This window comes from Macrotis lagotis, chromosome 2 (genome assembly GCF_037893015.1).
Source record: "Macrotis lagotis isolate mMagLag1 chromosome 2, bilby.v1.9.chrom.fasta, whole genome shotgun sequence".
Lineage (NCBI taxonomy): Eukaryota > Metazoa > Chordata > Mammalia > Peramelemorphia > Peramelidae > Macrotis > Macrotis lagotis.
In genome coordinates, this window is record NC_133659.1 from 154,387,375 (window position 1) to 154,411,600 (window position 24,226).

The 24,226-nt window shown below is 36.2% G+C and overlaps 1 protein-coding gene across 2 annotated transcripts in view; it reads right to left on the reverse strand.

The window, feature by feature from the left end:
- Positions 1–4,614: 4,614 nt before the first annotated feature.
- The window catches only part of ABCB10 (ATP binding cassette subfamily B member 10), a 39,360-nt gene continuing 19,748 nt past the window's right edge, over positions 4,615–24,226 (reverse strand). For both annotated transcript variants that reach the window (XM_074223030.1, XM_074223031.1), the window contains exons 4-13: positions 23,075–23,209; positions 20,430–20,576; positions 19,746–19,881; positions 16,618–16,713; positions 16,285–16,494; positions 13,446–13,525; positions 10,628–10,808; positions 7,429–7,472; positions 6,800–6,834; positions 4,615–5,914 (exon numbers count right to left, since the gene is read on the reverse strand). In XM_074223030.1, the coding sequence (XP_074079131.1) occupies positions 5,662–5,914; positions 6,800–6,834; positions 7,429–7,472; positions 10,628–10,808; positions 13,446–13,525; positions 16,285–16,494; positions 16,618–16,713; positions 19,746–19,881; positions 20,430–20,576; positions 23,075–23,209 (1,317 nt within the window). In that variant the 3' untranslated portion in view covers positions 4,615–5,661. The remainder of the gene's footprint in view (positions 5,915–6,799; positions 6,835–7,428; positions 7,473–10,627; positions 10,809–13,445; positions 13,526–16,284; positions 16,495–16,617; positions 16,714–19,745; positions 19,882–20,429; positions 20,577–23,074; positions 23,210–24,226) is intronic.

Below are 24,226 nucleotides of genomic sequence, written 5' to 3' on the forward strand. Positions count from 1 at the left end.
AGGCGCGCTGAGATGACGTAAGATGCCCCGCCCCCGGTCCTTTCCGGCCTCATGATTGGGTCGCGTTTGACGGAAGTGAGGCAGGAAGCGGAGACGGACATCCCGCTCTTCTCGTTCCGGAACTTCGGTCCTTCCCGTGCTACCCAGAAGCTACATCCTGGTCGTCAGGCAGAAGCGCGGGAGCGTGAGGTACGAGAGAGGCGTCGCCAGCGGCCCATGTGCGGGAAAGGATTCTTTGGCAAATCCTTACCTGCGCACGTAGGTGAACTCTAGTTCAAATCCTGCCTCGGATACTTGGCAGTTTGCCCCTGGACAAGTCACTCAGTTTCCTCAAACAGGGATAAGAACAGCCCCTTCCTCGGGGGGGACGCGAAGGGAATATAAAATGCTTCGCCCCCCTTAAAGCGACGTTTAAGTGCTAGCTGTTACCGTTCCCGCCCCTTGGAGGCAGCGGGATGAATGCTGTGGAGAAGTTCGGACACAGGCTCTGCCCCTTCCCTCCTCTGGCAATACCGCCTTCCTTGTGCAAGTCCCCAGCACACCTCACACCCGGGGTCAAAGTCATTTCCTGACCCTGACTCTCTCCTTAATTTATCTAGTTCAAATGCGGCCTCAAACACTTAATAATGACCTAGGTGTGTGGCCTTGGGCAAGCCACTTAACCCCATTTGCCTTGCAAAAACCTTAAAAAATATCAAATTTTAAAACAAACTAGTTTAAAAGGATTTTCAGAGTTCTGGTTCAGAGAGGTTAAACAGTTAGAGGTGGTGATGGAGAGATCAAAAGTATGACCATCCCTTTTTGTGACTACGATATCATGAAGATGCCAGGTCATGGTGGTTGGAACTGATTAAGAGAAAGGACAAGATGTTAGAGGAGATATCAGAGGTTCAGAGGTTTACTGAATTTTTTTTAAATTTTTGTAAGGCAAATGGGGTTAAATGGCTTGCCCAGTGCCACACAGTTAGGTCATTGTTAAGTGTCTGAGGCCACATGTGAATTCAGGTACTCCTGACTCCAGGGCCGGTGCTCTATCCACTGTGCCACCTAGCCATCCCCGAATTTTTCAAGAATAAGAGCAAGAGGGGTGGCTAGGTGGCGCAGTGGATAGAGTACCGGCCCTGGAGTCAGGAGTACCTGAATTCACATGTGGCCTCAGACACTTAATAATGACCTAGCTGTGTGACCTTGGGCAAGCCACTTAACCCCGTTTGGCTTGCAAAAACCTAAAAAAATGAAAAAATAAAAGAATAAGAGCAAGAGCTAGAGTGGAGGGCTAAACTGGCCCCAAGTGCCTGGAGATAACAAGCACAAGAGGTTGTTGAACCATGGTATCAAAGGAGAGTGTCTGATAGTGACTATGAAGAACAAGGTTACTTAAAGGATTGGAGAGCTGCTAGGAGGAAAGGAGACTTGAAATAAGATGTGAACAGGATTGGAACGTGGCAGAGACATGCCTTCTGGAGGGAATTAAAGTTTCTAGGGTTTAAGATAAAAAAAACTGATAAGAAGAGTCTAAAAGAATGGAATTCTGAAGGGCAAAAATGGAAGGGGAAGGTTGAATGGGAAAGAGACAGATAAGGAGACAGCTGAGGTGGCTGGTAATTAAAGAGAGCTTTCAGTAGAGAAAGGATTTTTTTTGCCTATGTACCTTTCTTAAGTAGATTTAGAGGAGAAAAGTTGGCAATAGGATAATGGCCTATATTATCTATGACAGCTCTGCCCCAAGTCCAAGTTTGACAATCAACCAGCATTTTTGAAATCTGGTTTTTAAATGTTTACTGTGTCAGGCAAATTCTGAGGATATAAAGAAAGGCATACATAGTTCCAACCCTCAAAGAGCTCACTTTCTAGTAGGGGAGACAATAACAAATGAAGTACATACATACAGGTTGAATTAGAGATAATCTCAGAGAGATGATACCAGTCTCAAGGAGAACAAGAAGCTTCTTGCATAAGGTATGATTTTTAGCATAGTTTTGAAGGCAGGAGGTCAAACTGGGAAGAGAGCTTTCTAAGCTTGGGGGGACAGCCAACAAAAACAAAGAGTTGGAAGATGGAGGTCTTGTGCAAGAAATTGAGTGTGAAGTGAAAGATTAGAAAGGACCCGACCAGTTTGGGAAGGGCTTTAAAAGCCAAAGGATTTTGTATTTGATCCTGGAGTAATAAAAAGCCACTGGCATTTACTTTGGGGATAGCTGATTTGTTCAGATGCTGCTGTAAGTCAAGATTGCAGGTAGATGGTGAGGAAGGGGTGTTCAGAGATCACAGCTGACCCTAGGAATCAAGGCTTGATAATATTTAAGTGTTTAATGGAGGGCCTAGTTTATTGTATATATTGTCATATGGGAAACCTATTCATTAGAGGGAAAATTAAAAAACTCTGGTTTTGTGAACCATTTTAACAATTATCAGGTATGATTATTATTAGTTTCTTAATCTATTTTGAAATGCTAAACAATAAATCCTTCAACATCCAGATGTATTTAAAGGTACCTCAAACCAAGTTATCTTCACTTTCATTTAAGGAAGGAAACAGGACAGATTTCCCCTTTGTATTAATTTTAAAATTCTTTGGCCTTCTCCATCATTTTCCCTTCCCCCCACACTATCAGTACCCTCCTGGCTCCTCCCACTCATTTTCAGTCTTCTTTTGCACATTGTTTTCCCTTACTAAATTCTAAGTTCCTTGAAGGCTGGGGCACTCTTTTTTTGTATTGAAAGTGCTTAATAAAAGTTTTGACTATTGTCAGGATCTCCAAGCCCTGACCGCTCCTCTTTTTTACTATTAGGAGACACCCTGTTTTCCAGAGCAAAGACCCAGCCAGCAAGCTGTGTCCAGAGCTGGCATAACAGCAATCCTTTGCACTCACCCTCTGGGTAAACTTGGCCGCAAAATCCCCAAATTGTTTCAGCATCAGCCCCAGGCAGTCCCTGAGCTTGATCAAATATCTGTAGGAACCATGTTCCAGTCACAAAGCTCTCCTATGAATCAAACTGAGTTCATTGTTGGTGTTACCCCCTCACTGCTATGGCTCCAGCTCACTGTGTAGCTTTTGATCTATGTATCAAGGTTAGGTCTACCTAAATAAAGGTCTTCTAGAGGAGAACAGTGTATATTTGTCTAGCTTCCTCTCTAGTAGAATAAGGAAAGCTTTTTGCTTGTGACCACTGTTAGCCCTTTGGTTTTATTTAATTTTTCAGAGTTTGGATAAACTGAGTTAGCAGGTTTGAGTCTTCAGTCATTTGTTTTCAAAAGTTGTCAGAACCTGTACAATGGATCTATTTCCTTGGCAATCAATACCCTATATAGTCACTACAGTAGCATGCTATACATGATTTGTAATGAGATATTAATAAAATCTATTTTTAGGGGGTTTTTTTGTAAGGCAAATGGGGGTTAAGTGGCTTGCCCAAGGCCATACAGCTAGGTAATCTCTTAATCCAGGGCCTGTGCTTTATCCACTACGCCACCTAGCCACCCCCAATAAAATCTATTTTAAAAGAAAAATAACAATCTACATGATGAAGTATCAGAAGAGTGCTTTTAAGAAAACTTTTAAAAATTGCTGTTTTTTCAAATTTATATCTCAAGGTTTTGTTGCTGTTGTTTTTATGCTAGAATCTAATCTGCATTAGCTGAAATGTCTAGTTGGTGCCCTAATGAACATTTAGATAAGAAATGACACTAAGTAGTAGATATAAATTTTAATCCATAATACAAAAGTTTACAGGAAAAATTGAATAGGGCAATGATAGAAAATAAAATATAAGTGACCATATTTGGAAATATCTCTATAACATAGGGAGATTTCTCATGGATTTAGCATTTTAATTGTGCTTAATTTTTTTTCTTTTGCAGGACCACAGTAGTGACACATATAAAATAAAGAATACAGATAAATCTTGTTAAAGTGATTGTCACAGACAGCACCTTTTTTTTTGGTTGATTCAGAATATATGGCAATTTATTATTATGAGGAAATAAAATGTGGTACTTGATGCTTTTGTTTCTTTTGTTCACAAACTCTCTCTTTCTCACAGATGCAGCTTTCTAGTACAACCAGAAAATTAATGAAGACCCGGCATGTAGGATAAGTCTGATTTTAAAAAATCACTTCCTAGTTAAAACATGAACTTAAAATGAGTACAAAAACCATGTTTGAAATGAAAATTAATGGTACTGATATGGAAAATAAGTTCAATGGTTTTTAGCCTTGCTTTTAGAAATTTGAGCTATATAGATTACTGCCATGAATGAAAGAAAAACAGGCTGTTTATAAGTTTTATATTCAATAGAATACTTTTTAATTATAATTATTGTTTTTGACTTATAAAATAAAAATACTACTAATAAAAGGTCTCCAAATGTTTTAAGGTTGGAAATCTCAATGTCTCAGTCTTAAATTCAAAATAATTTAACAAATGTATACAAAGTTGAAAATTCTAATTTGCCTGAGAAATTACCCAGTTTTTCATTTACTCATCAAACCCTCAATCTGTCTGTAAGTGAAATTCATTGCACGATATCAAGTGGAGAAGTGGCAATGAGGTGGCAGGTCTTTTCTTGTTTCTCAAGGCAGATATAGTAATATATAGAATGAGTTTCTCCTATTTTGAAGCTCTGCAGAATATCATAGAGCAAAGGTAAAGCTCTCCAGGATATCATAAAACAAATATCTCCTCTTTTCTGCCCCACATATTTCTTCTTTTTTTTTTGCCTAAAGTTACATAGCTAGTAAGTATCAAGTGTCTGATGCCAGATTTTAACTCATGTCCTCCTGACTGCAGGGCGGGTAGGTACTCTTATCTACTGGGCCATATAGCTGCACCACCCCATGTATTTCTAAATAAATTCACAGACCCTTCAAATAAAAGAATGTGATTCAATATCAACTTATCCTTTACATTTTAAGTTTCTCATTTTATACAAAATTTTTCAAATTGTGTAGAAAGGCTTGGCACATACAGTTAATACAATAACCACAGTAATGATAAAGGGAAACAATACTGAAAGACATCAGAACCCTGATTGATGCAAAGACTTTCATAACTTCAAAGGAATTACAGTGAAATCTGCCTTCTGCAAACACTGCCTCTGCCATCTTAGTGAGAGAGAGAACACTTACAAGGGAGAGCTAGAAGCAATCATTAAGAATGAACAATTACATAAAAAGGAAAAAAAGAATCAGTGTTTTTAAAAAGGTCAGCATTCTCATTTTATAGTTCTCCCAAGAAAGCAATGAGGCTATGAAGCAAGCAAAACATTGCTTAGGGAATTAACACAGAAGGTTAAACTGGCCTATAGTAATAAGGCTATTTAATTTCCCTTTTAAAAATTGTCACTGACAATGTTTCCATTGTATATAACAAGAGGCAAATGAAAATTATATGCCACGCTATATTCTAGTGTATAACAAGACAAAGAAATGATATAAAACCTTAAAATAATTTTGGTGGTTTAGACATTTAGAAAGTTACAATTATTAAAACTCTGAATAAAAAGGTTTTGAACGCAGTTACGTTTCAAAACAGTATTTTTGTACACTTTGCAAAAATATATATTTCAAATAACTTGAAGCTTACATTATGGATTTTATACATATTCCAAGCTTTTTCCCCCACTCTCTGATGCTTTCTTTTAAAGTCTCTGCCATAAAGCTATTGTATATTGTACATTTCATTTTGCTGAAAAAAACTTTGTTTTTTCATTAATTTTCTATATAGCCCATCTGGATTTGAAAGAAGCTCTTCATGTTTTCCCCATTCAGTAATCTTCCCTTGATCAAGAACAGCAACCATGTTAGCATTTTTAATGGTAGATAGGCGATGGGCAATAATCAATACTGTCCGTCCTTCCATTAATCGATCTAGAGCTTCTTGTACAAGATACTCATTTTCAGCATCCAGTGCACTTTCAGAGAAAAAAAAAGACACAAAGAAAACAAAATGTTATTCATAAAATTTAAGTCCATGCACATAATATACTTGTGTATTTATTTTGAAGCAGTGTGAATTCATTGGTGCTGAATTTTTCTGATACTCAAAATTGCTTTATAATTTCTAAGCGAAGCCTGTTATAAATAAAAAACAATCTTGACAACTTCCTTATCTTCGTGAAAGAAGTAAGTAAAAGCATTTTTCAGGACAGAATAATGGGGAAAGAACATGGAATTAACTGACCAAGAGGACCTGGGTCAAAAACCATTTCAGTACACATAGGGCCGTAAGACTGAAACTTAGCCAAGCAAACTGATCCAGTTCTCAGTTTAACTATCTGAAAAACAGTGATAATATTTATATTATCTACCTCAAAAATTAGAAGAAACGTTCTCTGTATGCCTTAAAACTCTTTAGAAATAAAAACTCATTGTTTGCAATGATTGAAAATGAGGCAGAAAATGATGTTTAAGTGATTTATTAGCAAGTATTTGTGGGGGGGGAATAGAATGACAAATTATAGTTCTCCTGAATATTGTTTTACAACTGAAACACTGCTTGCAATAACTATACAAAATAATTAAGATGGGGGGGAATGGACATTTTTGTATTTTTTCAGTTTGTATTACAGAATCAAAAGCATTTGCCGAGGCTAGAATATATCTAACAAAAATGTGTTATGTTGGGGGCGGCTAGGTGGCACAGTGGATAGAGCACTGGCCCTGGAGTCAGGAGTACCTGAGTTCAAATCTGGCCTCAGACACTTAATAATTACCTAGCTGTGTGGCCTTGGGCAAGCCACTTAACCCGGTTTGCCTTGCAAAAAAAAAAATGTGTTATGTTTTCCAATTATCCTTACCTGGTTGCTTCATCCAATAGAAGAATTTTGGGATTCTTAAAAAAGGAAACATATAATTAGGAGATAAGTAAAAACTCTCACCTCCCTTTTTAACAATAACTGATGAGAACTCAGTGTTTCAAAAACCTAACATAAATTCCCCAGGAAAGAACTACCTATTTTGATAATAAAAGCTGGATAAACTAGAAAGCATTATAGCAGAAATTAAGTTTAGACTATCTCATACCATTCTGGACAACAAAGTTTAAAGATAATATTAAAGATAACATAAAATAAAAGTTAAGTACACACACACACACACGCCTGACTCAGTTTCCTCATTTGTAAAATGGGGATAACAAGAGCACCTCCCTCCCAGAGTTGTTGTGAGGATTAAATGAAATAATCATTATAAGACACTCAACACAGCTCCTAGTACAGAGTGAGTTCTATAGAAATGTTAGCTAGTATTACCCTATAAATGCTCCTGCTGTTGTACCACTATCAACACCATCATTACTATTCTCTCATGGGCACCTTCAAACTCTTCTAGATATTTAACTTTTGTCTTCACACTCGTATTTCAAACCATAAACCACTAAATTGACATCTCCCCTAATATCACATAAGAGTCAGAGTTTCAGGCTTACCTTCAGCAGAGCCCGGGCAATTGCAATACGCTGTTTCTGCCCACCTGATGATGAAAATCATTTTTAAACAATCATAAGAAAATCATTTAAACAATATTTTTCTTCCTAGTCACACATTACTAGTGAATTAGATCAGTTTGACCACCTCATAGGATTAAATCATGGCTATTCAAATTTTTCAGAACAAAATGAGTAAAAGGATAATTCATGTATGAAAGTGTGTGTGTGTGTGTGTGTGTGTGTGTGTGTGTTTCTGAGCACTCACCCATCATACCTTTCCTTCTCACCTGGCCCTATTCTCCCTACTCTGCCCTTAAGGGTCAGATAATACATAGGTAGTGGAAGGAGGTAGAAGATGAACCTGTAGGAATGCAAAAATCATTTCAGTACACATGTTTTATAGAGGAAGTTTTAGGTTTAGAATTCTGAAACCTGAGATAAAATTCAATCTATTTCTACTAACTTTAAGCAAGTCAGGTGATTTGGGCATTTGTTTCTACTTAAATAAAAAAAAAAAAGGCTGGATTAAATCATCTTTAAGGTCTCTTTCAGCTCAAAATCCTATGATCTTATTTCCTTTTCCTAACATTTCAATCCCTGCTTTAAACAAAGCAAGGAAGCATGTTTGAGGACAGGGGACAAGGAAGAGGTTTGTTATTGATGGAAAGAAACACAAAGTGGGACTGCTATTATCACCTCTCTTGTTATCTGACCCCTTTCTTTATTCATCCAGAACAATCATAGATAGAGAATTGGAAGGGACCTCAGAGGTCATTTAGTTCAACCCCCACATTTTAAAGAGGAAAAAGTGAGGCTCAGAGAGGATATATGATGTGTCCACAGAAGCAAAGGAAGAATCTGATCCTAAGGAAATTCATCATACTTCTTGAACCACAACATCTCTCAAAAACCAACAGAACAAATGATCAAGGTTCCTTCCAGCACTATTATAATCAGAAAGGAGATAGAATTTTTTTTTAGATTTTTTTTTTTGCAAGGAACGGGGTTAAGTGGCTTGCCCAAGGCCACACAGCTAGGTAATTATTAAGTGTCTGAGACTGGATTTAAACCCAGGTACTCCTGACTCCCGGGCCAGTACTTTATCCACTACGCCACCTAGCTGCCCCAAGGAGATAGAATTTTATCTTTTCCTATTTTCCTTAGGATATTCAATTAGAGGGGGCAGCTACGTGACGTGGGGGATAAAGCACTGGCCCCGGAGTCAGGAGTACCTGGGTTTAAATCCGGTCTCAGACACTTAATAATTACCTAGCTGTGTGGCCTTGGGCAAGCCACTTAACCCCGTTTGCCCTGCAAAAACCTAAAAAAAAAAAGATATCTACAAATACAAAAAGAATATAAAAATCAGTTATCTCAATGGAAGAAGACAAAGCATTGGTGAAATTAATGAGATAACAAATATGAAAGGACTTTTTAAAAATGGTAAAACACTATTTGTTGTTGCTGGTCAGTTATGTCAGGTATGACAACCCCATTTGGAGTTATCTTAGCAAGGATAGTGGAGTGGCCATTTCTTTCTCTAGCTCATTTTACAGATGAGCAATTGAAGCAAACAAGGTGAAGTTGTTTGCCCAAGGTCATACAGCTACTAATTATCCAAGGCCAAATTTGAACTTGGATTTTCTTGACTCTGGGCCTAGTATTCTACCCACTGTGTCACCTAGCTGCCTAATACTTCTATACTAATATTACTACTATTCAAATATAAATTATTAATATTATTATTATTGGTAATAAATAATGAAGATCAACCTTATGGGTGGCTTAACATTAATTATAGCCACTACAACTGTTTGAACAATTATGTATTGTGTTTATTGTCAACTATAATCTTTCTAGTAAGATAGAGGAACACTGGCTTGTGCCAGTGCCCCCCTGGCAGACATATGACCTGCCAACATACTCCAAGGAGTCTTAGACTTTGCTATCCCCTTTGCTCCAGAAACCTTTGCATCTGCCCTCAGGTTGAACATGCCTTTGTGTGTTGTTTCTTCCAATTAGAACATGAATTGCTTTAAAGCTGGGTCATTTCTGCCATTTATTTGCACCTCTGTGCTCAGCACAATCTGCCCTCTAGAGCAATACAAATGAAACCTGGTGCCTCTTCCACAACACAGCTCCTCCACAAATTCCCCCATAGCTGGTCTTTTTTTCTTTAGGGTAAATAAACCCTTCTAATTCCTTCAGCTCTTCCTCATATGACAGTCTCCACATCAAGTATCATCTTGAGTGCCATCCTCCAGATGAGTGGCATCCAGAACAGGACGCAGGAGTTGGGCAACCAGCAGTACCAAGCACAAACTACGGGACAGGCACTTATTCTAGGTGCTGGAGATACAAAATAAGTCAAAAGGCAGTCCCTGCTCTCAGGGAGTTCCCAGTCTCATCCAGGAGACAACATGTAAATACAAATAAGATTTAGACAAGACAGGTAGAGAGAACTTCAGGGAAGGCACCAAGATGAAGTGGGATTAGGAAAGGCACTCTGCAGAAGGCGTATCTTTAGCAGGGACTCAAAGAAGTTAGAGAAGCCAGGAGACAGAAGAAGAGGGAGATAATTCTGGGCAGGTGTTACTGCCATGAAAATGCCTGCTGTCAAGAGATTAAGTTTTCCTGTTCAAGGAACAAACAACAAGGAGATCAGCATTGGTGGATCACAAAATACATAGCCTAGAACACAGACTACAAACATAAAAAGCCTGCAAAGGTAGGGTGGAGAAGGTTTTCAAGGACTTTGAAAGCCAAACAGAGGATTCAATATCTAATCCTGGAGATGACAGCATTCCAGAAGTGATCTGGCACAGCACAGGGTGCCTTCTGTCTCTATCCAGTAACTAAACTCTCTCAGCAGGTAGAACATAGGCTAAGAAAGGGAAAATGTTGAATCCTAATTTCCCTTTGGACTCATTATGTCCATCACTTTCATTAAATTACCCTGTCTTAGGCATTTCGAGTTACAAAATACCTTTATCTTGAATCACAATAACTATTTATGGATTCTTTTGGGTTATTTTTGTTTGCTTACTTTTATGTAAATAAGATTCTCTAGAAACTTTTGAGCATACTATAAACTGAAATATATTAATTCAAACCCATTTGTCAAATAGAAAGTTTCACAACAACATGCGATAAATAATTTAATATTTTTTTTTTTTGCTTCAAAAGTAAACAGACATACCTGAAAGCAAAACACCCTTTTCCCCAACCACAGTATCGAAGCCTTGAGGGAAATTGTTGATGAAAGTAGAAGCATTAGCTATGTCAGCAACTTTCTGGATCTCTTCAGGAGTCACCAAGGATGGGTTGTCAGCACCATAGGCAATGTTTTCAGCAATTGAGCAAGAGAACAGAATCGGCTCCTGCAGATTCAAGCACATCTCTTACTGTAAATAGAAAAGTAGTTTCTGCTAAATATAATGAATATAATTTAATGAAGCTTACACTTTCAAGGGTCTGATGCACAACATCGTTTCTCAGGATATATGACAGTAAGGAGGGAAGGCAAGTGATAGGTGAGGTAAATCAGCTTACTTTATCAAAGGAGTGCCAGGTCTCAGCGGAACCTTGAACTGGCGTCCAAGATGCTGGCAGACACACATGTGTCAACACTCATATCCACCAAAGCTCCCACACTTAGCAGTGCCAAGAATATCCATAGCAACTGAGGAAGTGAGATCTCTGTGATCCATTTCCACACTCACACACTTGGTTCCTGTACCAACATCCTGCCTGACTGAGTCCCTCGTTGGTCTATATTTTCCCCCTTTCAAGTGGGATATTGGAGTACAAGTACTTCTAATCCCAAGGAATGGGCTTCAAGGAATGTGACCTTTGGCAAGTCACTTTATCCCTGAGAGATTCAGTTTCCTCCTATGACAAACAGAGATTAGGGCAGCTAGGTGGTGAAGTGAAGAGTGCCAGGCCTGGAGTCAGTAAGACTCATTGTCCTGAGTACAAATCTGACCTCACACACTAATGATATGACCCTGGGCAAGTCACTTGACCCTTAGTTTCTTCCTCTATCAAATGAGCTGGAGGGGAAAATGGCAAACAACTCCAGTAACTTTGCAAAGAAAATCACAAATCAGGTTCCAAAGAGACAGATGTTACTGAAACCCCTCAACAACAATTAAAAAAAATCCATAGACTGTAATGTTGTATTTCTGTTTAGCTCAAAGGTTTATTAAGAGGATCCAATGAGAAACTATAAATATATGAAATTTTTTTATATATAAGTGTATATATGCTCACATATATAAAACATTATACAAATATTGTTACATGAAAATTGCTAAACAAATTTATTAAAAATATTAAATATATCTCACACACTGGCAGATTGTTATAAGAAACTAATTGAGCTTAAGTGTTTAAACTTTTAGATGAAATACAGCCATTACTCAGGCAGCATGATATGTTATTAAAGTAAAGTAACTGTTCACAAAGGAACTGTAAGATATTATTTTTCCTCTTTCTACTTCAAAATTCTCTATAAATTTATATAGCTGGCTTTATTTAAGAAACCCAAATTTAAACTACATGAAATGAGAGTTAAGTGCTACACTTGAAGTCAGAAAGACATGCATTTGAATCCAGATTCAGATACTTATTAACTATGTGATGCCTGAGCAGATCACTTAACTTTGAGTCTCAGTTCCCCCATCAGTAAAATGAAGATAATAATATCTATCTCACGAGATTTTTGTGAGCATCAAATAAGATAAAATATATGCTAAATATTTTGCCAACCTTCCAGTGCTATGTAAATGTTAGCTATTTTTATTAATCATTAAGAGGAAGCATGGTTATAGTTCAGTAGTATCAAATTCAATTAGAAAAGGGGCCACTAATTCTTACAAAAGAATCACTGTTAGCCCCAAATTGACTCAATTTTAAAATGTAATGATATCTGGCTAATATGGAAATACATTTTACATGACTTCACATGTATAATCAATATCATATTGCTTATTTCCTCAAAGAGGGAGAAGAGAAAGGAAAGAATTTGAAAGGTGAAATTTTAAAAAACAAGTTTAAAAAATGTTTTAAAAATGTTTTAAAAATGTAACTGGGAAATAAACAATAATACATATATTTAAAAATTAATATGAAACAATATTAAAAATATGTTATATACATCTTATTTTTTAAAAAAATTTTTATTAAGTATTTCCTAATTACATTTCACTAGGGTTCAGACCACAAGGGGGCCTGAAAGCCTTAAGTTTGACATTTCTGGTGTAATGAACAGAGAGAGGGCCCTGGAGGCAAAAAGGCCACAGTTCAGGTTTAACCTCAGAACCATAATGGGCAAGTGTTGCAACTGTAAGTTGGAAAGAAGACAATGGAACACATTGGTAAAAGAACTTTCCTCATCTAGGGGCTCCCTATTAATCTTTGCTCTTTCTCATTTAACTTTACCAACAGTCAGGGAGTAACAGGGAGCTGGCAGATCTTGAGCAATTTTAGGAATTTTGATTTATCTGACAGTGCATTTTCAAAGTTCCCTAGCTTTGATTCAAAGCAAAGGAAAATGACTGAGATTACTGGCCACAACTTGACCTGACAATGACAATCCCAACCCTTTACAGAGATTCATTTTCTCTACTTTTCCTTGCTAATCTTTGAAGCATTCTATCCAGAACAAGATCTGGTAACAGAAAAAGCAAATACAAAGTAATTTAGGAAGTAACAGAAGGTAGGAAAAAAAGAGTTTCACCCTTTCATCACTGTAAACATATTGACTGCCCTTTCAACTCTTTTCATCATCTTCTTCCTCTGGTACCCAGTAAAAATTTAGAGTTACATCTGTATGAAGGAACCCCAACCTTCAGGAACTGTTCTTCTTGAATGCTTAAACAAAAGTCAGTGAAGTATTCGGTGAAATATCTATTTTTTCCTTATAGGAAGGTAGCAAGCTAGATAAAAACAAATGACATGAAAGAAACATAAAAGAAAGAATTCACTGGAAAACTGGAGTGTCCTAGCTCCCATACCTGACTCACTGTCCCAATTTTAGATCTCAGCCAGACCGGATTTAACTGACGGATGTCCCAGCCATCGACACTGATAGCTCCTTTTGCAAAGTCAGGGAGAAAGAAGGAAAAAAAAATTGCATCAGGAAAAAGTGAAGAATTTCTTGAGCCTAATGATCAATTCATAATACATAGTAGAAGAATTCTGTGGGGAAATTTCAAGTTCAAATTTAAAGACCAAATCCAAAAGGAACCTAAAATTTTAGCAAGCAAAATTAGCTCTAGACCATAAGTGCTTAGGGCAAATGTCCTTTAGTCAGTATTTACTGATGATAAGAAAAGTTATCAAGATACACCTTAAGAGGGCAGGTGGATAGAGTACCAGCCTTGGAGTCAGGAGGACCTGAGTTCAAACTCAAACTCAGACACTTAATAATTGCCTAGCTCTGTGACCTTGTGCAAGTCACGTAACCCCCCATTACCTTAAATAAATTTTTAAAAAAGATACATCTGAAGAAACAAAGGTCAAAGTTATGTTCTCTCTTATGCTCATTTAAGATGATATAAAATCTGGATTTAAACATTTAACTGGCAACTTTTTAATCTTTCTCAGTTTACCCCTTTCTTGGAAAAGAACAAGTCATGGGCTACACAAAACACTGTGCCACTTGTTAACAATTACGAGTCCCAAACCTGTATTTACCTTATATTATGGAAATACCATAGGATCATAGCTTTATTATTTCAAGGGACTATCTTGTCTAATCCCCTTAATTTCAGATAAGAAAAAAGATTCCTGAAGGTTAAAAGAATTTTCAAGAGAAGTAGAGATGCAAACTCTATCTCTCTAATGCCACTCTTTTCACTAATCACACTCCTTCAAACTATTTTTTAGGCAAGGAATTCTTGAAATCAGAAATTAGTGGAAAGAGCAGAAAACTTTTCAGTATAATGATTCTATAAAGGAAAAGGCTCAAGGAGAGTCTGGTAAAGTCCACAATACCAATGGGTTTGGATGCACCAGGAGCCAATTAAGTCATTATCTCTTTAAATGGTCACAAAATGAAGTAACGGGTTAGGTCAGCTCTCCATATTATTAGTACAAAAGGGTCCCATACAAGAGCCTTCTTTACTAGGGAAGAAATACATCAGCTAGGTGGAGCAGTGGCTAAAGTGCTGGAACTTAAATCAGAAAAACTCAACTTCCCCAAATCAAACCTTGCCTCAGCTGTGTGACCCTGGCAAATCACTTTACTCTGCCTTAGTTCTCATCTGTGAAATAAGGAAGGAATGGCAAACCACTCTTTCCCAAGAAAATCCCAAATAGGGTCATAAAAAAATCAACAACTATAAAGATATTAACCACTGATGAGTTCTGCCCAGGTATGCTGAAAATATTTAAAGTACATTTAAAAAATAAGTTATACAATTCTAAAACTATAAGCAAAAAAAAGAAAAACTAAACTTTTTTAATTTAAGTTTTATTTACAAAGAATTTCAAAACTGAAATAAATGACTGGCAAAGAAAATTGAGTAAGCTAATTATGTATAATTTTAAAATATATATCTATATTAGTGAGAGGACTGCAATGGTCAGGGTCCAGGTTTTCTTAGACTCTTGGCTGACAGAGCTTTAGCCATGTGTCTGAGAACTGGAATCCACTGCATTTTTCTAGCTCTAATTTGCTGACAAGGGCAACTCATGAAAACAATTCCCACACTTCTAGAAATGAGACAGAGCGTTTAAAATCTTATTTTGATCCATATGCAAAGTGAGTAGTATTTTCAAGAGTAGGAAAGTAGGCTAAATACTTTAAAGTTTACCTAGAATTAAACAGACTTTAATTTTTTTACCTTTTCCCCCAATAATCTTGCTTTTAGTTTGGGCAACATATCTGACTTAAGTTACACCTTAAAAATAACTTCCTGTTTCCAAGTTATGTGTTTTAACTAACAAAGGGCATGAATGTATCTTTATTGGTCTGGCCTTGTGTTTTCACTGGTATATGGAACTGTGAAATTCCCTCTAGAATTGCATATTTGTCATTTTTCTGTAGCTTTTCACAACTTAAGAGTTGTCTGGGGCACAGAGAAGTGAATTTTTTTTCTGAATAATTGAAGAATATCTTCTCATAATGATTTTAGTGTATTTCACCTTACAAGTGAGAAGATGAAGATAAGATGATTTTGTAAGGGGTTTTCATTAGTGTCAACAATAATAAGTATATAAATGACCTCTTCCTAGATAGAAGTCCAAATGAACAAAAAAAATCAGACCTCCAAAGTAGGAATTATATGGGGCTTACAGTCAGGGCACCTGGATTAGATCTCTACTTCTGCAACTGTGCAACACTGGTCAAGTCATTTCAGCTGCTGAGACCTCAGTTATCTCATACAGATAAAATATGGGAGCTGGATAATGTGAATACTAAAGTTTCTTCCAGTTCTAAGCCATTCACAATGTGAGGTTTGCAGAATATAGAGAAGTGTAATTATGCCTACTGGGGCTTTCTTGCACAAGGTAGTCATCATGTTGGATAAGATATTATTTTGTTGGGTATGTGCCATTTGGAGCTTGATTCAGCAAGGTGTAGAGTGGACAGGGAACTCAACTTAAAAATCAGTAAGACTTGGGTCCAAATGTCCATTCTGATACCACTTGAGTGTTATTGGACAAGATATTTAACGTCTGGGTTTCATTTTGCCCATCTGGAAAACAAGCAAGTTGGAATCAATGGCTTCTAAGGTCCCTTCTAGTTCTAACTTTATGATCCTATGGTCACTCCTGAAGAACATAGATGGACAGAACTGAAGCACCAAAGTCTTTCTATCTTCTAAAATCTCTACATGTATTACTTACCAGACATAGGATCATACAGCCTTAATAAAAGTGATATCACTGTGGATTTCCCTGAACCACTAGGACCAACCAGTGCTGTGATAGATCCAGATGGAATTGAAAGGCTAAAATCTTGGAAAATTTTCACCTCTGGGCGAGCAGGATAAGCAAAATTGACTCCTTTGAACTCTATAGTACCCTGAAAGTTTTCTTCATCTAATAAAATACCCTCTGAAATAGAAAGCAAGACATAAGTCATATTAATAGAAAATTCAACTTGGGACAAAAATCACATCTGCCAAATTCTTGAACCAACTCCATTTTAAACACCAAGAGAATTCAACGTAAACTCACCATTAAAAGGGAGTACTGGCTTTCTCTCCAGGAGTTCCCAGAGGCGTCCTCCAGCACCTAGACCTTTCATTAGCTCTGAATAGAAAGAACTCAGGCCTGGGGGGAAAGCAAGAAATACAAATTTACAAATTTAGAAACATCAAGTTAAGAATGATTTCCCAGAAACTTCTAGGAACATCAGCAACTCTATGTAATCATATCTTCAACTGAAAATCTCACATCCTGGAACAATTTATGATTCTCACCCTATAATCCAAGTGGCTTGCCCAAGGCCACACAGCTAGGTAATTATTAAGTGTCAGAGACCGGATTTGAACCCAAGTACTCCTGCCTCCAAGGCCGGTGCTTTATCCACTATGCCACCTAGTCGCCCCTAGAAGGCTCTTTTTAAAGATAAATCAGCAAAAAAGTAAAAAAGATAAGCTAGCCTAAAGCATAACTGTATTTGTGTGCACATATATGTATGTATATATTTATCCTGTATTTTTTTAATTATGAAAACTCATTTTACAACTGAGAAAATTGGAATTAAGAGAGAATCTTCTAATAGAAAAACTATTTTTTGCTTTTCATATAGTTAAAAGCTATATAAAATTTCCCATTTATTTAAAGAGAAAGTCAAGAAAACATGATCTCATTCCTATGGAGTGAGAATTGAAAGTGGGTTAAAAAAAGAAAAGCAACATGTCATGAAATACAGATAATCAGTCTCAGAACTGAAAAGCCTTGGATTCAAGTTTCACTTCTGAAACCTCCTCAACTGAGTAATTTTTAAGCAGTCAATCTTGCAGTGCCCCAGAAAATTTTCTAATACACTACTTTGCAGAGCAGTAACCCATCTACATTTGTTAAGGGAATGTCATCACTCTCAATTTCCTGTTCCAGTAGTTCTCAAAGTATCTCCCTTTCAGGGGATCTGTAATAATACTAAGACATTTTAATTTCAAATACACTAAATACAAATAGCTTATAACCAATATAAATAAAAACTCTTTAGGGAGACTTCAATAATTTTTTGAGAGTTTAAAGGAATTTAACATAAAAAATAGAGAACCACTGTCCTATATTAATGGAATTATAAGTCTGAACCACTCCTCCAAAAAAAAAAAGAGGAATTTTAAAAGAACAAATCTGAAAGCAACCTCTTCAGAAGTTATGTTCCAAGCATTGTGTATTTGTGTTCAATAGAGTCAAGCCATTGTTAGCTGAAAGAACATGTATTTTACAATCTTCTTTCAGTAAGAGATGGAGGTTAAGCAAGACACAGTAGACACAATCATAAAGTGGATAAACCACAGTTGACTTAAGTAGATCACATTGTGAAAACACCAGGACTTATGGATCTCTTAAACATTTTGTCCTTCATAGAATATTACTAACCTACAGTGTGCTTGGTATTGTCTTTCTAGCATATGCACATTTAACTTTAAGCAATAACTTTTTTTATAGGTTTTTGCAAGGCAAATGGGGTTTAAGTGGCTTGCCCAATGCCACACAGCTAGTTAATTATTAAGATTTGAACTCAGGTACTCCTGACTCCAGGGCCAGTGCTCTATCCACTGTGCCACCTAGCTGCCCCAGCAATAATGTTTTTAAAGTTTAGGTTCCTATGAAAAATCATTACAGTAAGGGTTTTTGTTTTATAGATCCACTACAGGATCTTCTTAAATTCCAAGTCTCCTTAAAGTACTTAAAATAAAAATAAAATAAATAAAGTAGTTAAAATAAAATTGCCAAATTAAATGTGCATACTTTTCAAGGATTGCTGATTGCCTAAAATGAGACATCTGTGGTAAATTTAAATAACTGGAAATAATAATTGGAAATAATCTAATTCACACTTTCCATTTCTCACTTGAGGAAACTGAGGTCCCATGGCTAGCTTTCCTGGGTCACCCATTCTCCCACCAAACCAAGTCAGACAACGAACCTGGCATCAACTCCTTCTCTCGGTGGCCACCACATCTACAGATACCTTTTCTTGCCCAATAGAATACAAGTTGTTCAAATCTCCAGTACTGAGTACAGCACTTGGTAAGTACTTTTTTTTTTTTAGTTTTTGCAAGGCAGTGGGGTTGACTTGCCAAGGTCACACAGCAGCTAGATAATTAAGTCTCTGAGGTCAAATTTGAACTCAGGTCCTCCTGACTCCAGGGGCTGGTGCTCTATCAACTGCACCACCCAGCTGTCCCCTTGGTAAGTACTTTTTCATACATTCATGTGTGACAGCAGCACATATCTATAATGCTTGGTCAAAGGTGTGTTACCCTGAGTGGCCATGAAATGAAAGAGCTATCATTCATAACCTTGACTTCCTCATTGGCGGTACTCCAATTAAATGGCTAAATCAAGGCATTCCAATAAAGATACGGTATATTTTCCAACCTTTAGGGATGTGAACTCACTAGACTGGAACTGGCAGTCACAGACTAGAAATAAATACACACACACACACACACACACACACACACACACACACACGTATATATTAACAAGCCATATTCCAAAATCATACTTCTTTGTCACAAAATATGTAAACAGAATGAGAAATAATGCAAAATTTGCAGGCAGTGGGTTGAGGGTCTAGAAAGTCCCATTGTGAAAAATCATTAAATTTAACTAAAATAATGCCAGGAAACAAACAAAAATATACACTTTGGAATCTTGGTGCAAAATGAGTAAGAGAAGTCAAGGATTAGGTTAAAGTTACATTCAACTGTAATTTAGCTGCAGCAAAAAGCATGATCAGTGAATGACTCGACAAGTGTTGATGACCACTTGGCAGGTCTTTTCAACATTTTACTAGTAGGGAGGGTGTGAAAAAGGCAGGAAAGCTTGGGAATTCATAAGTACACAGAAGACTCCCTAGGGGGTTGAAGAAGAAGAAGGTCTCAAGAAAGAAAACTACCCTGACTTTAGGAAGTAGTACTGTTTACTTTCAGTTAGGACAGAGAGGGCTTTTTTCCACTGAGCTGCAAAAACAATTCTGATAGGGCAAGAGAAAGCAAAAATGAGATGGGAGTGATGATGACAGAATCATTGGATTTTATTTCACAAACTATTAATTTTCCACCTTTAAGTTCATTATTTAGGGGTTGTTTTTTAAAAATCTATTTTATGTTACTTACCACTAATGCTTATTCCAACCCAGAAAGCATACATTAGAAAGGAAGAAAGTTCACCCATGGTCATGTAGGCACTGCCCATCAGCAATCCACCTTTGTAGAGGACAGAAAGTACAATCAGATTTCCAGAAAATCCTGTCTGTCAAAAGAAAAATACACAAAAATCAGATTAAAACAAATGGAACATGGCACATGAAGCATCAGTAAACAATTACAAAAAAAACTTTTTTCAAATGCTATCTATTAGTAAATATCACTGCATGAAGTAATCTTTAACATCATAAAAATATAAAGATAAGGGAAAGGACAACAATCAAAAAACCCAAACCCTAATGACCAAACTTGGCCTTGGATTAGAATAGAGAAAATGTACTCTTTTTCCCCTCTTTACAGAGGTAGAGAACTAGGATATTTTAAATATATGTCATATATGGTTGACACTAGTCTGGTCTATTAATCTGTAATTCTCACCTGTCTTAATCACTCTTATACATACTTCCCAGGCTTCATTTGCTCCATTTGTTGTTATCTTTTTTCCTCTCAATTTAGAGTTTTAAATATAAGGATCTTCAACCCTAACTTGGCATGAAATTACTCCCAGACTTTTACCAGAAGATTGCACATTTCTACCATAATTCTAACATGATACCAAATCTCTTTACATTCTCCAAAAACTGATTTACTTACTGCTCCAAAGAAGCCTGCCCGAGCAAATGCTTCTTTCTTTGCTAATTGCATCACATGATCCACTTTGCTGGTGTATTTTTCTATTTCATTCAGTTCTTTCCCAAAAGCACGGATAGTTCTTATGTTTCCAATTCGTTCTTCAGCTAGCTGGGTGGAACAACAATATTTTGCTAGAGTCATGTTCTAATAGTTTCTAGAAGTAAAATTAAAGTGTGGCTTTGCTAATCTTTAAAGGCAATTGTTTAATAGTCTCTTCTTTTTTTAAAAATTTTTAACATTTTTATTTAAACATATTTTAACATTTTTACTTACCTCCCTGAGATGGTAAGCAATTATGTAAAGCATTTCCATGTTAATTATTTTGCAAATAAAAGAAAAAAATTAAAGAAAGAAAAATAGCATGCTTCAGTCTGTATTCAATCAATATCAGTTCTTTCTCTAGAATTGAAATGTATGCTTCAGTCCTTTGACACTGTCTTGGATCATCACAATCCTTCATCAAACAATATTGCTGTGCAAGGTTCTCCTGGTTCTGTTCACTTTACTATGCATCAGATCATGTAAGTCTTTTCAGGTTGTTTTTTTTAAATCATGCTGCTTGTCCCTTCTTCTAACACAATAATATTCCATTACAGTTACCTACCACAACTTATTTAGTCATTCCTCAATTGATAGGCAGCTCTCTTATTTACAATTCCTAGCTACATTGGTCATTTCTAAAGTGGTATCCTGGTGACCCAAGATTAGACTTTTACAAAATTTTACAAAAATATGCCTGGGCTTGAAGTCCAATTGTGTCTCCAACTTGTCAAAAAGTCACTCCTAATATCTGATTTGCTTTGCATATGTAAATATTTACCACCATACCTCCTTCCCTTGGGAAATGGAAACCTAAGCAATCTGTAAAAGACAAGGAATGTGCAGAAGACTTTGTGGAAAGATAGAGACCAAACAATGTCTCCTAATTTTCAGCTTCAGAAATGACTCATCTGACCAGAGCCAGTGAAATTATTTGGAACACTTATTCAGTCAGACAATGGGATGAACCTGACCAAGTAAACTCTCCTACTTACAGACCTGCCTGAAGTTACATATCCAGGTGCCATCAACCTAAAAGGGACCACCCTAATACAATTCATTTGGATTGAACCAATGATGGTCATTCCCCAATAAACTACCTTCTGACAGGGTCTCTACCTGTACAAATTGTCAAAGACAATTGTGAGTTCCAATGTTCTTTCAAATTAAAAGTGGGAGAATAAGAGAGAAGAGATATGGGAGATAGGTGATATAAAGACAAAAGGTATCAGTGCAATGCTAATAAACATTAAAATTGGAATTTTCAAAACCATTTCTAAAACATAGTTATATGAGGAGAAATTAAGAATTCTACAGTTGAGAATTTACCCGGAGAACATTATCACAAACAGGGTAAAAAGCTATCTATTCAAAGTTATAACTAGCAATAGCTATAATTACGAAAAACTGATAACAATTTAAATGTTCAGCATCTAAACATCTATATACTGGTTGAAAAAATGTGTTACATAGGGGCAGCTAGGTGGTGCAGTGGACAAAGCACTGGCCCTGGAGTCAGGAGTACCTGAGTTCAATCTCACCTCAGACATTTAATAATTACCTAGCTGTGTGGCCTTGGGCAAGCCACTTAAGTCCATTGCCATGCAAAAACTTAAAAAAAAAAAACCTAAAAAAAATCGTTACATAAACCTAAAATAGAATACTACCAAAGCTTTAAATAATGACAAATATTAGGTTTAGTTTAAAATACAGAAAAACTAATATGAAAGCCAAAAAGCAAATTTTCTCTCCCAAATTCCCCCCCACCAAAAAAGTTCATGCAGTCACTGATTACATGTGGCTAAAGGAAAATAGATAAGGAAAATTGTATATATTGGTTAAATTAGGGATTGGTCTAGATGGTCTTGAATTCCTTTAGACTACATGATCTGTGAATCTAAGCAGATACAAGAGAATGAATGGGAATATAAGGGAAGAAAAAAATTGACAAGTGTTTAATAACTATTTTTACATGGAAGACCATAGACTTTAGATTTAGAGTTGTACAGAAACTTTGGAGTCATCCAGAGAACTACCTTTTTTTTTTTTAATGAAGATGAGGAAACAGAGATCTAAAGAATTAAGTGAATTGCTCTGGGTCACACACATATAGAAAGTGGCACAACTGAGATTCATACCCAAAGCCTAGCACTCCAAATCCAGTCATGGTCTTTCCATTAGAAAAGAACTGCTTCCTATCTTTGGAGAAAATTCAGTAAGTTTGCTTTTCTTATTAAAGCTAACTGCATAATAACCAACTTACTTAAATAAAAGTATGTAATGTTGGCTGGCAAATAAACTCCTCCCTACTTGACCTTACCTCAACCCTGCAAAAGGAACAGAGACATAGGGAAGTAAGAAATTCGTAAGAATTTTCTGTCAAGTTGAATATATTTTCAGAGTGGTAGTCGCTGTAAGAAAGACACTAGAAGAATGTAAGCATCACCTCTTGCCCTGTTGTCAAGTGACCATAAGATCTTCCCCCTGTAGCTGAAGTAGCACATGATCCTTATTTTCTAAAGACTTATCTCAAAAAAAAAAAAAAAGGGAAGGAATAAAAGCTTTACCTGTGTAGCTTCTGCAAGGGAATCTTGAGTCATTTTGGTTAATTTTTGCAGATACCGTCCATAAATCACAGCTAAGATAGAGATAGGAGGTACCACTCCCAAAACAAATGCAGCCAAATTAGGAGAAACAAAAAACTGCAGAAATAGAAAAAAAGGAACAATTTATCGTTTTAAAGAAAGTCCTAGTCACTGTAATGCAAATTAATGTTACCAGATCTATTTTTTCTTGATCAAAAAAAACTTTTGAAAAAATAAATACATCTTGCATCTCTTTTTTATTGTAAATATGGAGGAATATGAGTGTTGTATATATGATGGCTAAGATATAGTCTGTATTGCGTGAGTTTGTTTTAGTTTTTCTCTTACAAAGGAAGACCCACTGATTAGGAATTAGGAGTCTATTCTTAAATAACTTTGATGTTTAAAAAAGGCTTAAAAAACAGATAAGTAAATAAAGATAAAATATAGTTCTGGTAGGAAAAAGAAAAAAATGAAATGCACATATCTGTTTTTTGTGATTATTTTCTTTTTCTCCAGAAATTTTAAAAAGTAGCTTTTTAGGAAATATGCAATATCATATATTAAACACTGCATTTACAATGGAACTTTCACTTTTAAGACATTTAAGATACTACTTTTAAATCAATCTTCATATGTATTAAATATCAAAAATGGAATCTCATTTAAAAATTACAAAAATTATTAACATATTTGCCTGACATTATGTTAAAAATATTACAAATATTATCTTACAAGTCATTACCCATTTGAAAAATGGTCAAAGGATATGAACAGGCAGTTTTCAAATGAAAAAATTAAAACTATTTATAATCATATAAAAATGCTCCAAATCATTATTGATTAGAGAAAAGCAAATTAAAACAACTCATCAGATTGGCTAAGATGATTAAAAGGAAAAATGCTGGAGAGGGTGTGGGAAGGTTGGGATATCGATGTACTGATTATGGAATTGTGAACTAATCCAACCATTCTGGAGAGCAATCTGGAAAAAAGCCCAAAGTGCAATAAAACTGATCATTATCCTTTGACCCAGTAATACCAATACCAGTTTTATATTCAAAAGAAATCATAAAAAAAATGAGAAAATATTTATAGCAGCTCTTTTTTTTGTGGCAAAGAACTGGAAATTGA